Genomic DNA, 16,795 nt, shown 5'->3' on the forward strand with positions numbered 1-16,795 from the left:
AGTTTTGTATGTATGTCCTGGGCCTTCGCTTTCAAGTGGAGTCTGACCAAAAACCCCTTGTGCAAATATTCAACACCAAGAGGCTCACAACGCGCCAACGACGATTACGTATGCGGCACTGGAATACGACTTCTCTATGGCGTTCGTACCGGGGAAGCAGCTATACACAGCGGATGTCCTGTCAAGAAATCCACTTTCACGCACCGACGCATCAACTGCGGACGATTGGAACATGTTGTGGCGGAATACGAAATCCTCACCGTCGAGTTTTTACATGCTTCTCACACCATGCTGCCACGCATAAGGGACGCCCTGGAGAAAGATGTGACCCTTCATCAAGTCATGGAGTACTGTGAAACACAGTGGCCAGAGGCCAGTACTCTACCAGAAGACGTACGGAGATACGTCAGCGCTACTGGCGAACTTTTGGTGGTGCGGGGACTTTGCTTCGATGCTCCCGCTTAGTTGTGCCACCAGTCCTCAGAAACGCGTTTGCACACCGGATACCAGGGAATAACCAGGTGCAGAGCAAGGACCCGTGAATCGACGTGGTGGTCTGGCATCAGCAATCAGCCGCAGGAGTACATCCAGAGGTGTCCGACCTGCCAGTTACGGTGACTGTCATAATTACCTGGTAGTAGTAGACTATTTCTCGAAGTTTTTCGAGGTTGTCAGGCTGACGACTACCAAGTCAGCCGACGTCATTTCTGAATTGGCACCTAGGTTCGCACGCTATGGAATTCCAAATATCGTCCGTTCGGACAACGGCAGTTGACTTCGGCCGAATTTCTTGGTCACTCAGGGGGCCAAACTTGTGACGTCAAATCCACACTTTCCGCAAGGTAACGACCAGGCGGAACGGAGAGTAAAAACGGCTATGGCTCTCCTCCATGTATTAACAGCTCGCTCTTGGCGCATTGGAGTACACCAGGAGATGCGGCTACTCTCCGGCGGAGCTCCTCATGGGTCGACTTCTCACGACCAACGTTCCAGTCAATGCAGCGTCACTTGTTCCACCATGGCCCCAGGTTTGAAAGCACTGGAGGCGGTACAAGAAGCTTCAACGCTCCCAGGCGCAGGGGTACGACATCCGACACCGCGCAACGGAGCGACCTCAATTAAAACCAGGAACAGCGGTTCGCATCCTAGCCGGCGCTGCTGCACACGGCACCGTCATCGGACATGCGGATACACCAAGATCGTACATCATGAGGACTGAAACTGGCCTAGCAAGACGGACCCGAACACACCTGCAGGAGACAACTGGAGATGCCTCCATACATGCCCAACGAACGTCAGGACAACCGGTAGTGACAAGGGGACAAAACGGCGAACAGTCAGTGACCCAAACAAGATCAGGACGAGCGGTGAAAAAACCAGAACGTTACGGTTATGGTGGCCGTTCGTAAGTTAGTGTAAATATGTTTCGTGATCTGCTGTTTAAAAAGGGGAGGTGTAATACAGAGACGACAAGGTTGAGACATGGTCGTCGCTTGTATGCGCGAGCTGATCGCGTGGCTTCGATCGCTAAACGTTATTTCGTTCTTGGAGACGGTCACCTTTCTACCCGCTCGACTACGACGAAGTCGTCGCTTTTCTAATTATGTCTGCATTCAAAGGAACTTCATTTATGGGCGAAAAGAAATTTACATCTGGTGTGTCGCTTTCTATTGCCGGCAAAGACAGCCTCGACAAACCTTTGGAGTTACCAATCTCAGTGCCCTTCCGATACACCCACTTATACTTTTAAGCACAAAGAATGAGTGCCCACCTTTGCGTCCTTACAGTGGCTAATGGTGGGATAGGTTGGTTGTGACCAAGTATTCCGCAGAATGGCTTGTGATCTGAAACGATCATAAATTCCCTGCAGTATAGAAATTGGTGAAATATCTTCAGCCCAAAAATGACGGCTATTACCTCCTTTTCTAAATGCCCTTATGCTTGCTCAGCTTTCGTTAAGGTGCGAGAAGCGTATGCTCTCGGCCTTTCGCCTTCAGGACAGTTGTGATACAAAACTGCGCCGAACCCGTAGGCTGGTGCATCACACACAATTTCAATTTCTTTTGTCGGGTACAAAATGTAAGCACGTCTTCGTGTGTCAACCATGTTTTGCTAAACTGGGAAGCTTCATCAGCTTCACTTGACCCAGTCCATTTGGTACACTTTTGTGACAAATGATACATTAATTCATCGGATGGGACTAGATGTGGCTTTCACAGCTCAGTGGCGTGACCGCCTCAGACAAGTTGACTCTCCCAGCTGCTGTCACTGCGGTGCAATAGAAGACTTGGAGCACATTCTTCTTCATTGCCCACACTACCAACCTTCCCGAACCGCACTCTCCGGGTCTCTTAATCAGCTGGACTCTCCCGCCCTCTCTCTCGCAAAATTGCTTGGTCCCTGGCCAAGTCCAGCCCAAAAACACTCTGCCCTCAAAGCTCTTTTGACCTTTTTGGACACTATAGGACTTCAGTGCTTATTGTGAAGGGGCTCATTATTTCATTCCCCCATATCACCACCAGCACAGGGGTAGCGTATCGCACCTGCCGATGAAACTCCGCATTCATCATCTCCAAATAAAGCTGTTGTCGTTGTTTGATAGTTTCAAAGATGTTGACATGCGAGGCACAAATCTGGCACTAAAGTTCAATAACCCGAGATAAGCTCTTAACTCGGTTTCGCTACGGGGCTCTAGTGTCTTCCTGGTGACTTCAATCTGATCATCCGGAGGCCGAATGTCTTTTTCATCGATGACGTGACCAAAATACTGCACAGAAGACTCGAAGAACTTTCGTTTCTGAGTCTTGACTTTTATGCCGTGTTTGTGAAACCTTCTTAACGCTTCATCAAACCGTGCATAACTCTCTTGCACTGAATATGCTACAACCAGCACATCGTTTGCGTAACAACGTACATTTTCTAGTCCTGACAAAATTCCATCCATTATTGGCTGAAAAATTGCAGGAGCGCTAGAGATGCCGTAAGGAAGGCGTGTGTACATGAACAGACCCAAATGCGTGTTTATCGTTAATAGATGTTGTGAGCCGCTGTGTAACATGAGCTGCTGATCAGCCGTTGCACAACGTAGTAGCATAAACATCTTGCCATGAGCTGACGTGGCAGAAAAATCTTCAGGTACAGGGAGCGGATAATGTTCATTTCCAATGCAAGGGTTCACCGTTACCTTGCAGTCGCCACAAACTCGTACCTCTGACGAACTACCTTTAGGTACAACGACTATTGCGTAGCCCAGTCGCATTGCTTCATAGGTTCTAGCACACCACTTTCCTGCAACTGTCTCAGCTCATATTCTACAGCCTCTCTCAGCAAATAAGTCACAGTGCGAACCTTGCAAAACACTGGCAAGCTCCCGTCCTTTAATACAACTTGTGCTTTGAAACCCTTAATGACTCCAAAACCGGACGAAAATGCAGTCGTGTATTTCTGTTTTAGAACTCCCACATTGTCGTCCACGTTAACGTGGAACACACCAGTCTATCCTCAACCAGTGAGCCAGTCTATCTTCAACTGCACCAACCAGGACCTACCCAATAACAAGGGAACATCCTCAGCTTAGCTTTCAACTACAATCAACTCCTGCCTCTTCCTGGGACTTGTATTGAACATCTCCTATGAGTTTTCCTTTTACTTGCAAAGGAGTGCCGCCGTACAAGTGAAGCTTTGTGGAACATAGCATGCATTTGACTTTAGGCCACAGTATACGGTAGACATAAAAAGGGACAGCAGAGACAGTTGCCCCTTTGTCAATCTGCATTCGTACTATCTTATCCGCAATTTCCAACCCAATATCGTACGCTTTGGTTTCCACCGGCGCCACATTTAACAGCAATTCGGATCTATCGCTATCCTGGGGTGCTAGACTCGTCGTATCTTGAAACACGAAGAAAGTTCAAGAAATGGGAGGGAAGGCAACCATTGGATGCTTTCCGTGGCTCACGTGAGCGCTCCTGACTGTCAATCAAACCTCAGGTCAAGGTTACCGAGACGCGCGCACTTTGAAATATTTTCATGACGTCAAAATGACGTTTTCGTTGTCCGTGGGGATGGTGTCTTTTCAGATTTCGCCAATGTAAACAATTCGGGAGATATCAGGAAAGACAGCCGTTGGACAGTTTCCCTGGCCCACGTGACGGCCCGTGTTGTCAATCAAACCAATGTTCAAGGAAACAGAAAATGCAGCTTTTGGCAGAAGTTCCGTGACGTCAAAATGACGTTGCGCAACTTTTTTTTTTCTACCGAAAAAAGTTCAAGGAAAGATAGTGGCGGACTTTGAAGTTTGTTAGAAAGATTGCGGCCGCTTTTATTGCCGTGCCTTTACTAGTGCGCCTCTGGGGTCGGATTCACAAACGTGATCGTAAGTTACGCTAAGATGCGCTAAGACGTCGTAGCCTGAGACGGGCGTACGACGGCGTCGTAAGCGCGATTCACAAAGCTATCGTAGTGGAGAGGGTACACTCTTTGACGAGAAAGAGGAAATTGTCACATGCAACCAGGAGAGAAACACGCAACGGGTGCGAGACTATGTTTTCACTATGGTAACGATGACGAAATTTTGTAGTCGAACCAATAAGAGCCGTCCCGTTAGAAGAAGACGAAGTTGTTCGCCCCCAAATGTTTTGTTACTGCACGTGCTCTCGGTCCTTCGGTATGGTCCATTTCGTCCCGGTCGTGCCTTTTGGATCCTCCATTTCGAAATCTGTAAAAAAACGCGGTCGCACAAAATGTTCTTGGGGCTGCATGAAAAAAGTCGTGTGTGCATAAGGTGTTGAACAGCTGTTTGGACCAATTGATGAGATTAGGGCAGGCGGGATACCCGGAGGGTGTTGTTCAAGATGTGGTTTGCAGGATGTTAACTAAGTTCGGGAAAGAGGGTTCAAGTGACGAAAATTAAAGAAATCGTAATTTCGGAGTGGTGCAGTATGTCACAATGCCTCGCATCGGTTAAAAAAATTGTCTAGAAAATTTGGTGTTGATGTGGTTTTATAAGAAAGGTTAGAACTTATCTAGCATTATGAAAAATGTAAATAAGGAAGTAAGAACTGGATGTCAAATCAACCATGTGAATACTTATGTAGATGGTTGTGTGGGAGCTGTTTATTTTATACCTCTAAAATGTGGGAGGGTCTATATCGGCCAGACATCAAGGTGTGTTAACATTACATTAATGGAGCGCGTCAGCCGGCAAGAGTGTCTGGACCTTCCTCTGGGAAAGCATTTGGGTTAACTGCGGTGGCTGTGGCGGGGAGTGGAACAAAACTGCGGTGTTACAAAAATCAAAGAAGGTTGGAGCGTAGGAGCGTAGGCGGTAGGACTACCGCAAAGGTAACAATAAACTTTAATTCCCATTTTCCGCTGAACCTATATCCCGGGGAAAAATATGATATCTTCATCACAGACCGAGATATTAACTCATAAAATTGTCTAGTTGGTGCACTTTTCCTATACCTCCCATGTATTAGCCGTGCAAAATGCTCAACCTCTAGAGAACCGATGCCATTTGGTACCCAACGATGATTTCTGTTCAAATGCCGCAGGCTATCCATAATTTCTGGGGATGGAGTCAGTGGCTTTCCTCGATTTCTGTTCTGATGACGGAACCTCCGACGCAGATACGTCGTTGCGACATTTCTGCCAGATAGCCTTGCCTTTTGCATAAGCTACATCATTACTTCTTAAAGAGACCATGAAATGATTTTCGAGAAATCTGAGTACTCTGCAGGAAACCGTTCTCATGATCCATCACTATCGTACAGACATCGACTTTTGGCCGTATTCAGTACAACGGGGGTGCAGTTATCAGACAAAAATAGCAGGGCGTGACCGCTGGATATATGCCTTCGAAGTGGGCTTACGTCATCTCCATCCAATCCTCTCAGCCAACTGCGAACGACGAGGAGGACACACCCCGCCGAACCACGTGGGTTGTTGCGGTTCGAAAAACGAGCCTTTATTATGATGACGATGAGGATGGGAACGATGGGTCTGAAATCCTTCTCACAACTGCCCCCCCCCCCCCTCCGGAGAGGAGCCCTCTGGGCGATCTTCTTGTGGCGGGCGAGAAGTGTCGAGAGGTCGTGGGGTGTATGGTTTGAGGCGAGAGACGTCCGCAGACTCAGTGGACCGACGGCGCCGGTCAACGGGATTGTCCAGTGGTTTGATGAGGTACGTTACATCATTGAGCGCTCGGAGTACCTTATAGGGGCCAACGTAGTGGTAGAGGAATTTGGACGAAAGGCCAGGCTTCCGCAGAGGCACCCAAAGCCAAACGAGGTCCGCAGGACGATAAACAACGTTAGCGTGGGACGCGTCGTAACGCTGTTTGGCTGACGCTTGCGTGTCGAAGGTTCGGCAGCGGGCAATCTGTCGGCATTCTTCTGCACGGCAGGTGGCGCTTGCAAGTACAGGGTTGGAGATATCAGGCACGTAGGGGAACAAGGTATCAATAGTATGGACTGGATCACGGCCGTAAAGTAGGAAGAAGGGGCTGAAGCGAGTTGTCGATTGTGTGGCAGTGTTGTACGCGTAAGTGAGGTAGGGAAGGAGGTCATCCCAGTTGTCTTGACGAGGCGAGATATAGAAAGACAGCATGTCGGCGAGGGTGTGGTTGAAACGTTCCACGAGTCCGTTTGTTTGTGGATGGTAAGGAGACGTAAAGTGGTGGGTGACACAGCAGCTGGAGAGGACCTCCTTGACAATCTCAGCCACAAACTGGCAGCCTCTATCGCTCAACAGGACTCTGGGAGCGCCGTGCTGGAGGAGGATACGTTGAATAAAAAACTGGGCAATATCAGCAGCTGTTGCGGAAGGCAGGGCGGAAGCAACGACGTATCTGGTGGAATGGTCAATTGCCGTTACAACCCAGCCGTTTCCAGAAGTGGACAGGGGGAGGGGGCCGAAGAGGTCTACTCCGACTCGTTCGAAGGGATGGAGTGGGGGTGGTAGAGGATGTAGGCGACCAAAGGATGTGGCGGTAGACTTGCGTTGTTGGCACAGTTGGCATGACGACACATAGCGATGGATGTTCCTTTTTCCCGTTGAGTTGGAGGCCCGCAGACTGGAATGCGGAGAATACAGATTCTAGGCGAAGTAGGTGGTCTTCAAATGTTTCCGAGAAAACGACAACGTCGTCCAAGTAACATAGGCACGTTCGCCAGCGGAGCCCCCGAAGCACAGTGTCCATCATCCGCTCGAATGTAGCTGGAGCGTTACAGAGGCCGAACGGCATTACATTGAACTCGAATAGCCCGTCCGCTGTAACAAAAGCGGTCTTCGGTTTATTCTGCTCAGCCATAGGGATCTGCCAGTACCCAGAACGGAGGTCAAGAGAGGAGAAATACTTGGCGCCTTGCATGGAGTCTAGAGCGTCGTCAATCCGGGGCATGGGGTACACGTCATTCCGGGTTATTTTGTTGAGCCGTCGGTAATCAATGCAAAAACGTATAGAGCCATTCTTCTTAGGAACCAGGACGACAGGTGAGGACCAAGGGCTCGAGGAAGGACGGATTATTCCTTTGGACAGCATTTCGTCGACCTCTTTATCAATTTGTTGTCGTTCGGCGGGGGAAACACGATACGGTCTCTGTCGAAGAAGCCTTTCTTCGCCAGTGTCAACTGAGTGTTCCACGTCGTGTGCAACCCCAAGAGGTGATTTGTCGAGGTCAAATAAATGTGCCTAATTTCGTAATAAGGACAGAAGCATGCCTCTACTCCGATCGTCAAGCGAGGGAGAAACAGTTTGACATAGGGCCGAGTCGTGTACTGGATGAGGGAGAGTGACCGCGGCTTCGGCGGAATTTCCGAGAGCATGCACGGAGCCGAGCTTCACGGGTTCCAAGGTGGCAACGACAAATCCGCACGGCAACAGGACAGGCTCCCATAAAGTGTTGCTGACAGGGATAGACGTCTTTCCGCCGTCAATTCGTGAGAGGGAGAACGGAGCAACGAGACCCTTGCGTGCGAGCGGAGTATGGTGAGGAGACAGTATCACCTCAGGAGTAGACGATGCTTCAGAGGAGACGGCATCTATGAATGTGGTAGTACGGGGGGGAAGTACGGTATCGTGCTCAACGTGCAGGTTAAGGACGCCGCAGTCTGCCTCACTGGCGTAGACCGGCCCTGTAGGCAGAGTGATCTCACCGCGAGAGTGATCGATAATGGCGTGATGCTCTTGAAGGTAATCGCCGCCCAGTATAATGTCATGCGAGGTAACAGGGAGGCCTCGGAATTCCACAGGGAAGCATACATCGGATATCGCTATACGGGCGGTGCAGGAACCAGTCGTGTGAGAAATGTGGTTAAACGCCGATTTGAGAAAGGATCCATCTTTGAACGTTACTTTGCGCAGCTTCTTGCACATCTTAGCAGACAAAATAGAAACACAGGAGCCGGTGTCAATAAGTGCTGATGAAAAATGGACATCAATGGAAACGTCGATGCAGTTTCGAGGGTGCGGTGGGGGGACATTTGAAAACGGTGCAGTCGATGCAGGACGACCCCCAGGAACTGCAACTACATGTTTCCCCGCTGGGGAGGAGGGGATGTAAGGCGTATGGGGCTACGTGACAGTGACCTGCGGCGACCGGCTGGAGATCGGGAGCGACGTGAACCGGCGTAATCGTCATTCCGGAGTCCGTCACCAGATGTTGCGGTGGGAGGCGCAGAGTAATAATAGCGATCACCGGCATAACGAAATGGGCGGTGTGAGGGACAAGCATCACTGTAGGGCGCCGAGGGCGCAAATTGTGGACGGCCACCCCAGAACGCCTCCCGTTGACGTTTCCTGCAGAACCTTATTGTATGACCGGTAATGCCGCAGTAGTAGCATGTTGGGCGACGACGGGGCCGGTCCAGGGACATACCGAGAGGAAGTTGAGAACCTGGAAGCATCGACGGGGAGTACATCATGGACTGCTCTCAGGCTTCTGAGACTGCAGCTGTCGCCGGACTCAGGTGGATATTTGACCGAACAACGTCAGCATACGAGGACTGAAGCTGGGCTGTGGTGCGCTGTCCAATTGCGCTTGCGAGTTATTCCCGTACTACCGACTGTACAAGCGCAGTTGTCGCAGTACGTTGACTCAGTAGTTGACCCGTAGGTGATGAAAGCCTGGAAAGTTCTTCCCTCATTATCTCTCGGATCAAGAGACGCAGATTATCGAGGGACACGATTTCAGAGGCGCCGTACTGGAGATGGGCTTCCTTCGTGCGCCGGTTTCTTGCGTCCTGTAGTTTCTTGCATAATGCAAGAATTTCGGCAACAGTAGTGATGTCCTTTGCCATGAAAAGTTGGAAGGCATCCTCCCGTATTCCCTTGAGTATGTAGCGAATCTTTTCATCGTCAGGCATCTCAGGATTGAGACGCTTGCACAAAGACGTATGACGTGTAAGACTCACCGGGATGTTGGGCTCACGAGGACAGCTTCTGCTCAGCACCTGACTTCCGAAAGGCGGGCCTGCCAAATAAATCCCGTAGCCGAGACGAAAATCGTTCCCTGGCTTGGAATTCTGCCTCATGGTTCAGGAACCAAGTCTTGGCGACCCCGGACAGATAGAAGGCGACGTTATTCAGCTTGCTGTTGTCATCCCACCTGTTGTGACGGCAGACGCGGTCGAATTCGTCGAGCCAATCATCAACATCCTGGCCGTCGATGCCGTTGAATGTGGGCGGGTCACGTTGCCGCAGTACTGGTACGGGGTTAGTCGACGCGGTCGCTTGTCCTCCCGAGGCAGAACCGTTGCCGGCTGAGGATGGGGGTGCATTAGCCATAAGTACAATGCGACGGCTTCGGAGTTCCAGATTTACTGGCTTAGGAGGAAGGAAATCAAGCGCACCTCCACCAAATTGTTGCAGTTCGAAAAACGAGCCTTTATTATGATGACGATGAGGATGGGAACGATGGGTCTGAAATCCTTCTCACAGGGTGCATGGTTTCGGTTTGGACAACAACGACGTTGTATATCTCCCGTCGAAATCACTTGAAATATGGCGAAAGGCAAATTATCAGCAATGGAGGAAGAGGTTATGCGACACACACAGCGTCTATGTATCGTTCGGTACGCAACAGCTCATAAAATGTCACCGACGAAGGTATGTTCTGACGAAGATGAAGTCAAAAGGGGAAAACGTGCTCCGGTAACCATGCTGACAGTCAACGGCTATATTACATTTCTCGTAGGATTTTATGTAAACGGTTAGTTACAATCTTGTCTCCAAGTCAAATTAAAACATATTTCATGACGCAGTATACAAGCTTGTTTGAAAATTTCGCACTTTGCTCGCAAAAGCCCGTCCGCGAATCGGCAACATGTTCTGTGTATGATGTCACGGCCAGTTCGCCTCGGAGGCGGGCCGTAGCAGCTGCTGTTCACGCCTGTGGTAAATATGGAATATTTTCGCTATTTGTACGATTTTCAACTTCATATTTCACAGAGTGAATGCTTTAGTACAGGGGAACTAATTAAAAATGATCGTGGACTTGTCAAATATCGTTTCATGGTCCCTTTAAATCTACAGTTCATAGCGCGATATCCTTTACCACAACGTTAGCAGTCCTTGCCCCTGTCGGTGGTTTTTCTCCCGACGACGACGTCGCACCGTTTTGCAGGCCTCGTGTCTCGTGCTGTGCTCTCTCTGTGCTTCTTACCAACTTGAGAGCATTTATGAAAGTCAATGTCGTCTTTTTCAGCAATTCCGTTCTGTTACTCCCGAGGTAGCGAGCTCACGCGCTAGCATCACATTGCAAATACAGTGCAAGCATTTCGCAATTTATAACACCTACAAAACGTCCTTCAATGACAAAACCCTTATACCTAAACCACGTACCTAATCCAATAGCTAAACATCAAACATTATGCTTTAACTATACAAGACGCACCTCATGCAGATATCTGAAGGGACAGATGTGAAGCCAAAACCAATACAGACTGCCACATGACAGATTCTGAGGTTTCGGGAACCACAATGCCTTAGTATGCCTTTTAAGCGCAAGATGATCGCCTTACACGCCAGACTGAATTTTCAAAATATCGGCACAATTCCCTGTGAAGTCGGCCCCGATCTGGATTCCGGAAACGTCGACATGAAGACTGTTCGGCAATAGCGTGCCACTAACCAGCTGTAACCACAACAGAGGCTTGCATGCGTTGCAGCGCATGGAGGCACAAGCAGGTGGGACTATCATGACATCAGATAGTTTCCAGGAACCGGTTGAGCACACCCAGCACGACCAGTTGCAAGAGGAGGGAGCGACGCGCATGCGCTTTACCTTGTGGGGATTATAATTCCCGTGCGGCATTGGCCGCGACAATCCATCCGCTTCCGATCGCTCTCTTTCGGGATCTTTCGAAAGATGCTTAAAGGTCAGCTACGCCGATTTCCTGATGTGTTACAACAGTTCTGATATTCAGAACCAGCACGTCCAACTGCCCCCGAAACGCACCTTCGTTTCTCAATTTTGTCTTCCTATTACGAAAATTAATTAAAGAAACCAAAACAAGCCATGGGCGTAGCCATTTTTGTGACGTAGATGGGAAGCATCTGCTCCATCTACGTAGATAGAGAATCGTGCTTCTGAAAGCTGAGGCTTTCTCCGACTTCCCTGCCGGCTTCTCCCGTTTGCGAGGAAATCCAGTTATGGCGGCCGGCTACGATGAGCGTTTCGTCCGAGTATAGCCTCCTATATACTAGTATATAGGAAGCTATGGTCCGAGGTAATCCCGAGAACATGGATTGAATTCAATGCATTGCAATGCAATTGAATCCATTGAACGATGGAAACAATAACTGCGAACTCACATCAACAACATTTATTTTCGACGTGAAATTGTGATTATGTGCTCGAGAACTTCGCACTTCAACCGTTCAGCTGCCATTCACGTCGACCCGTTTGTTGCTTTTACTGCTAGTGCAGGAATGGGAGCGATTGAGCAACAATGTGAGACTTGCTGGTCGTTTGAGCATATACCTGCAGAGGACTCGTCTTCAAAGAAAGAAGACCCTATTTCTGCCCGTGTGCACATCGTGCGATTGCCAGGCTTGTTACACGAGATACATATGTTGTGCAGCATCATAGCGTGATTGCAATGAACGACGTAGGAATGTATCGTGACCATTCGAACTGCATTCGTTCAACAATTCGTCGGTTATACGAAAGTGGTCATTAGAGTTGCCCCGCACAAAAAGTGTTGGATGTAGTTTTGTAGTGTGTTGTTTATCTCGTAGAGCGTATCGGCGGCATGTAGAGCCCTTATACGTATTTTTTGCATGTTTACTTGAGTGTGCGCATTGCTCTATACCACACAGGCCATATTTCATTCATAATAGTTCCGCAAATAAACACGTGCGGATCGATGTCATACTGCTTTTAAGTTAGGCACAGCGTCTTCAAATCAGGGTATATGTATCCTATTTGCTGGGCCCAACAGATGTTATTAAGGGTAGTGCAACATTTCCCACTTCTTGAACCATGCTAACATTGCCAGAATAAGGAACATTACACTGTGCTGTGTATTCCACACTCAGTTGTCTCGCGACGTAAACCCCAATTATTATATTGTGTACTCCACATGTTGAACCAGGCAGCACTTCCCATACCCGAATTTTTTTTGAACATGTGCTTAAAATTGCACAACTGCCACCCAAGTAACTTTGCCACGAAATTAGTCACTGACAAAAGGTATATGTACTTTATCACAAATTTAATAACCTTGGTGGAAATGGTTGATGCTGTCCTCTGCCTTGTACGGTGCACTTCACAGCAAAATACACAGGTCCAAATGTTTTCCTTGTCCACAAATGCCGTGTCAACGCTGAAAGACCCTCATCAAAATGGAGAAGCCCGGGCTTGCTTGTCCAGAGAAACAAATATGAAACTACAGCGCTGAACGTAAATAACTGCATGCTCAGCAACTAAGGCTGGTGATGCCGAAGACCTAATATTTCTAGGTTAAAAGGAAAAAAAAAAGAGCAGTGCGGCGTATTAATGTTGCTTCAAAAGTATAACACCAGAAAATTTGTGAGAGTCAGTTGGTGTTTTAGTTATGTTGGTCACCTCCTGCACCAATTTTTAATAAGGATCAATTGCGTTGCTACCAACCAGGACCTAAGTGTGAGCTATGATATAATAATAATAATAGTATCTATCTATGACCTATATGGACCTTCAACACTAGTTTGGTCTAGGTTTCACACGTGGCTTTTAGTGAAATTCGAAGCTGCTCTGTAGAGCTGAGAGGAGACTTGCAGAGTAGAGAATTTGTTTATTTATATTTTCGAAAGAACACGTAAAAAACAATGTGCTGTACCAACTGTATTCAAACAAATACAGATATACTTTGTTTTAGCCATGTAAATGTTAGCAGGTTACAGGTGACCGATCACACACAATGGGCGTCAAGGGTGAGAACACAAGTATACAACCACTGCAGGCACTGCCGTGAAATTCTTAAGTCACCATTTGTCAGGAAACAATGACCTCGCACAGCCTAAGCCTAACGATTCCAATATTTTTTTTTGTTGACAGCACGTTAGCTGCCATCCAGTTCATGAAAGTGACCTTTCTCGTTGAAAGAACGGTTCAATAGTAAGCGAGCTGGTGATAGTGTCCATGATGGCGAGACCCGAAGAGGATATATGGATTGTTGTTTCAAGAAAAATACTGTGTGATTTGCGAACAGTGCCTGGCTGTACCTTCACAATTCTACATACAAATATGTAAAGTTTCCGGAAGGAAACATGATGAAGGTCCATAGCAAAAAACATGAGACAGGGGATAGGAAGGGACATACACAATGTCTCAACATTTTGTGTGTATGTCCCTTCCTATCCCCTGTCTCATGTTTTTTGCTATGGACCTTCATCATGTTTCCTTCCGGAAACTTTACATATTTGTATGTAGACTTGTGAACCACGTTTTCTTATTCGTGTCGTAGATGGTCACTCTTGACCCCTTTTCCACTTCAGGGAGCGGCCGTGTTCCTCGGTCGTAGAATTTCTTTTGCTGTTGACGTATCTCGCTGAGTCTTTCTCTCACGGTGTCCGGTGGAACCACAACAGGCTTGTAGTGCTCCGTAGCGCAGGGTACCAAGGTTCGGGTTTGTCGACTCATCAGCCGTTGTACCGGAGACTTCAAGACACTGTCGCGTGGACTGTTACGCCACTCCAAGAGTGCGTAATAAAACTCCTCAGCCGTCGATGTCCTACGAAGAAGCTTCTTGGCCTCTTGCACGGCACGCTCCGCCATGCCGTTACTTCTCGGATGGTAGGGGCTAGCTGTAATATGACGAATCTGGAGGTGTTCCAAGAACTGCTTGAACTCATAGCTGCTGAACGGAGGACCATTGTCGCTCACCAAAGTTACCGGCAGCCCATGGGTGGCGAATACTTTCATGCAGAAGTTGTTGATTTGGCGGGCGTTTGCAGTTTGTAGTTCCTGAACCTCGAAGTAGAATGAATAAAAATCAACCATGACTATGTACATCTTGTGGCCGTGTGCGAACAGGTCCAGCCCAACACGCTCCCATGGCAACCTCGGGATCTCATGAGACAACATTGGCATTTTCTTGTTCCTCGGCTTGTTTGCTTGACACTCGGCGCAGTTGTCGCAGACCTTGTCGATGGCATCGTTCAACTTTGGCCAAAACACGGTGCATCTTGCTCTTCTTTTCATCTTTTCCTTACAGACGTGCGCGGCGTGCAGGTGCTTGAGAACAGACTTCCTCATCGAAAACGGAATGACGACCCTGTCCGAGCGCAGAACAATGCCATCTTCCATGTGGATATCTTCTCTGTGAGGCCAAAATTCCACTGCCAGGCTGGGAACCTGCCCTCGATGTACAGGCCAACCAGAGTCTGCGTACTTGGAAAGAAGCTGCAGCTGTTCATCTGTTTTTGTAGCTTCCCTTATGAGTTGCAGTCTCCTTTCTGCAATGGGAAGTTCCTGTAGGGTGTTTACTTGTAGCATCTCGTCCGTTTCGTCCATGACTTCTGTTGTTGGAAATCTTGACAGGCCGTCTGGCAGAAGCTGTTCTTTGCCAGGTCTGTACCTTACGTCCAATGAGTAGGCTTGCAAACAAAGTCTCATGCGCTGTAGGCGTTGAGGACACTCATGCAGAGATTTTGCGAAGATGGCCTGCAGCGGCTTATGATCAGTTTCTACCACGACTGTGTGTTGTCCGAATATGTAGTGGTGAAATTTCTTGCAGCCATGTACAATCGCAAGCATTTCTTTTTCGATTTGTGCATATTTTTCTTGTGCCCCTGTGAAGGATCTTGATGAATAGGCTAGGGGTTTTCCTTCTTGCATCACAACGGCCCCCATGCCGTACTGGCTGGCGTCTACAGATAGAGTGATTTGCTTTCCAGGCTGGTAGTAAGCCAGAACTGGCGTCTTGGTGAGAGCTTCCTTTAAATGCTCGAAGGCAGTTTGGTGCACTTCAGTCCATACCCATGCATTGCCTTTTTTAAGGAGCTCTCGGAGCTCTGATGTGTGGTGAGAAAGTCTCGGAATGAAGCTTGAAACGTAGGTAATCATTCCTAAAAACGTTCGGAGCTCATGTACGTTCTTTGGCGGTGCGATGGCGCTGATGTCTTCAACCCGGTTTGGGTCGACTTTCAACCCTTCCGTCGTGAGTATGTGTCCGAGGTATTTAACTTCAGTTCTTGAAAACTGACATTTCTTCAGATTTAACTTCAGGTTGACTTCTCTGCATCTTTGGAGCAGACGTTGCAAGTTTTGGTCGTGGTCTTCCTTGTCGGTACCCCACACCAGGATATCATCCATCACGACTTGAACATGAGGGAGGCCTTCCAGTACATCATTCATGGCCTTCTGGAAGACTTCAGGCGCGGTACAAATGCCGAAAGGCATTCGTGTGAAACGGTACCGCCCATATGGTGTGCTCATGGTGCAGATTCTCGAGCTGTCCTCATCGAGAGGAATCTGCCAGAATCCCGACGATGCGTCCAGCGTGGAGAAAATTTTTGCTCCCGCCAGCTTGGATGCCACCTCCTCCAGAGTTTTCATGGGATAGTGCTCCCGCCGTAGGGCTTTGTTAAGGTCGACCGGATCCATGCAGATCCTCAGCTTTCCTGGTTTGGAGACGACCACCATGTAGCTGGACCAGTCGGTGGGCTCGTTGACCCTCTCAATGACTCCATCAGCCTCCATCCTTTGGAGTTCAGCTTTCACTTTATCCCTGAGTGCTAGCGGAACCTTTCGTGCCGGCCGTACTATGCCTTGTGATCCGGGTCGCAACTTCATCCGATACTTGACTCCCCTGAGTTTCCCCAGACCAATAAAGACATCTTCAAACATTTTGGCCGGGTCAAACTGAGCAGCGTTATTCTGTGTCGGTGCGCCGAGGGATCCGACTCGGTTGAGAAGACCAAGCCTTTCGCAAAGGCTTCCACTAAGCGTTGTCTGTACGTCTTCATCCACAACGAAGAAATCTTCGAGAACCCTTTGGCGCGGTGTCGACACTTCAAGGACAACCTTTCCAACAGCTCGCTTACTGAACCCGAAGAAAGTCTTCAGTGCTGCACGGCTCTTCATGACGTGCTTCGTCGTGATCATCTTCACCAGCCTCAAAGGGATCACTGAGCAATTTGCTCCTGTGTCCATCTTGCAGCGTAACTTGTCCTGCTCGATGCTTATCTCCGTCGTCCAACGGTCATCTGCTTGGACACTGCCAACCGACACGTGACAGAGCAGGTAGTCTTCGTCGCTCTCACTCTGAGATGTCTCTACGCGAACCTCGTTCAGCTTCTTCCCTTTCC

At 48.7% G+C, this 16,795-nt stretch overlaps 1 protein-coding gene across 1 annotated transcript; it reads right to left on the bottom strand.

The window, feature by feature from the left end:
- Positions 1-13,898: 13,898 nt before the first annotated feature.
- On the bottom strand, positions 13,899-16,640 carry LOC135389310 (uncharacterized protein K02A2.6-like). Its single transcript, XM_064619373.1, has one exon. It carries the CDS (start codon positions 16,638-16,640, stop codon positions 13,899-13,901), a length of 2,742 nt encoding a protein of 913 aa, XP_064475443.1.
- Between the last annotated feature and the right edge of the window lie 155 nt (positions 16,641-16,795).

The sequence above is a fragment of the Ornithodoros turicata genome, chromosome 3 (assembly GCF_037126465.1).
Source record: "Ornithodoros turicata isolate Travis chromosome 3, ASM3712646v1, whole genome shotgun sequence".
Taxonomy (NCBI): Eukaryota; Metazoa; Arthropoda; class Arachnida; order Ixodida; family Argasidae; genus Ornithodoros; species Ornithodoros turicata.

Bases quoted from the DNA above. Each gene is read 5' to 3' on its own strand.
- LOC135389310 (XM_064619373.1), bottom strand. From the start codon at position 16,640: ATGGACACAGGAGCAAATTGCTCAGTGATCCCTTTGAGGCTGGTGAAG.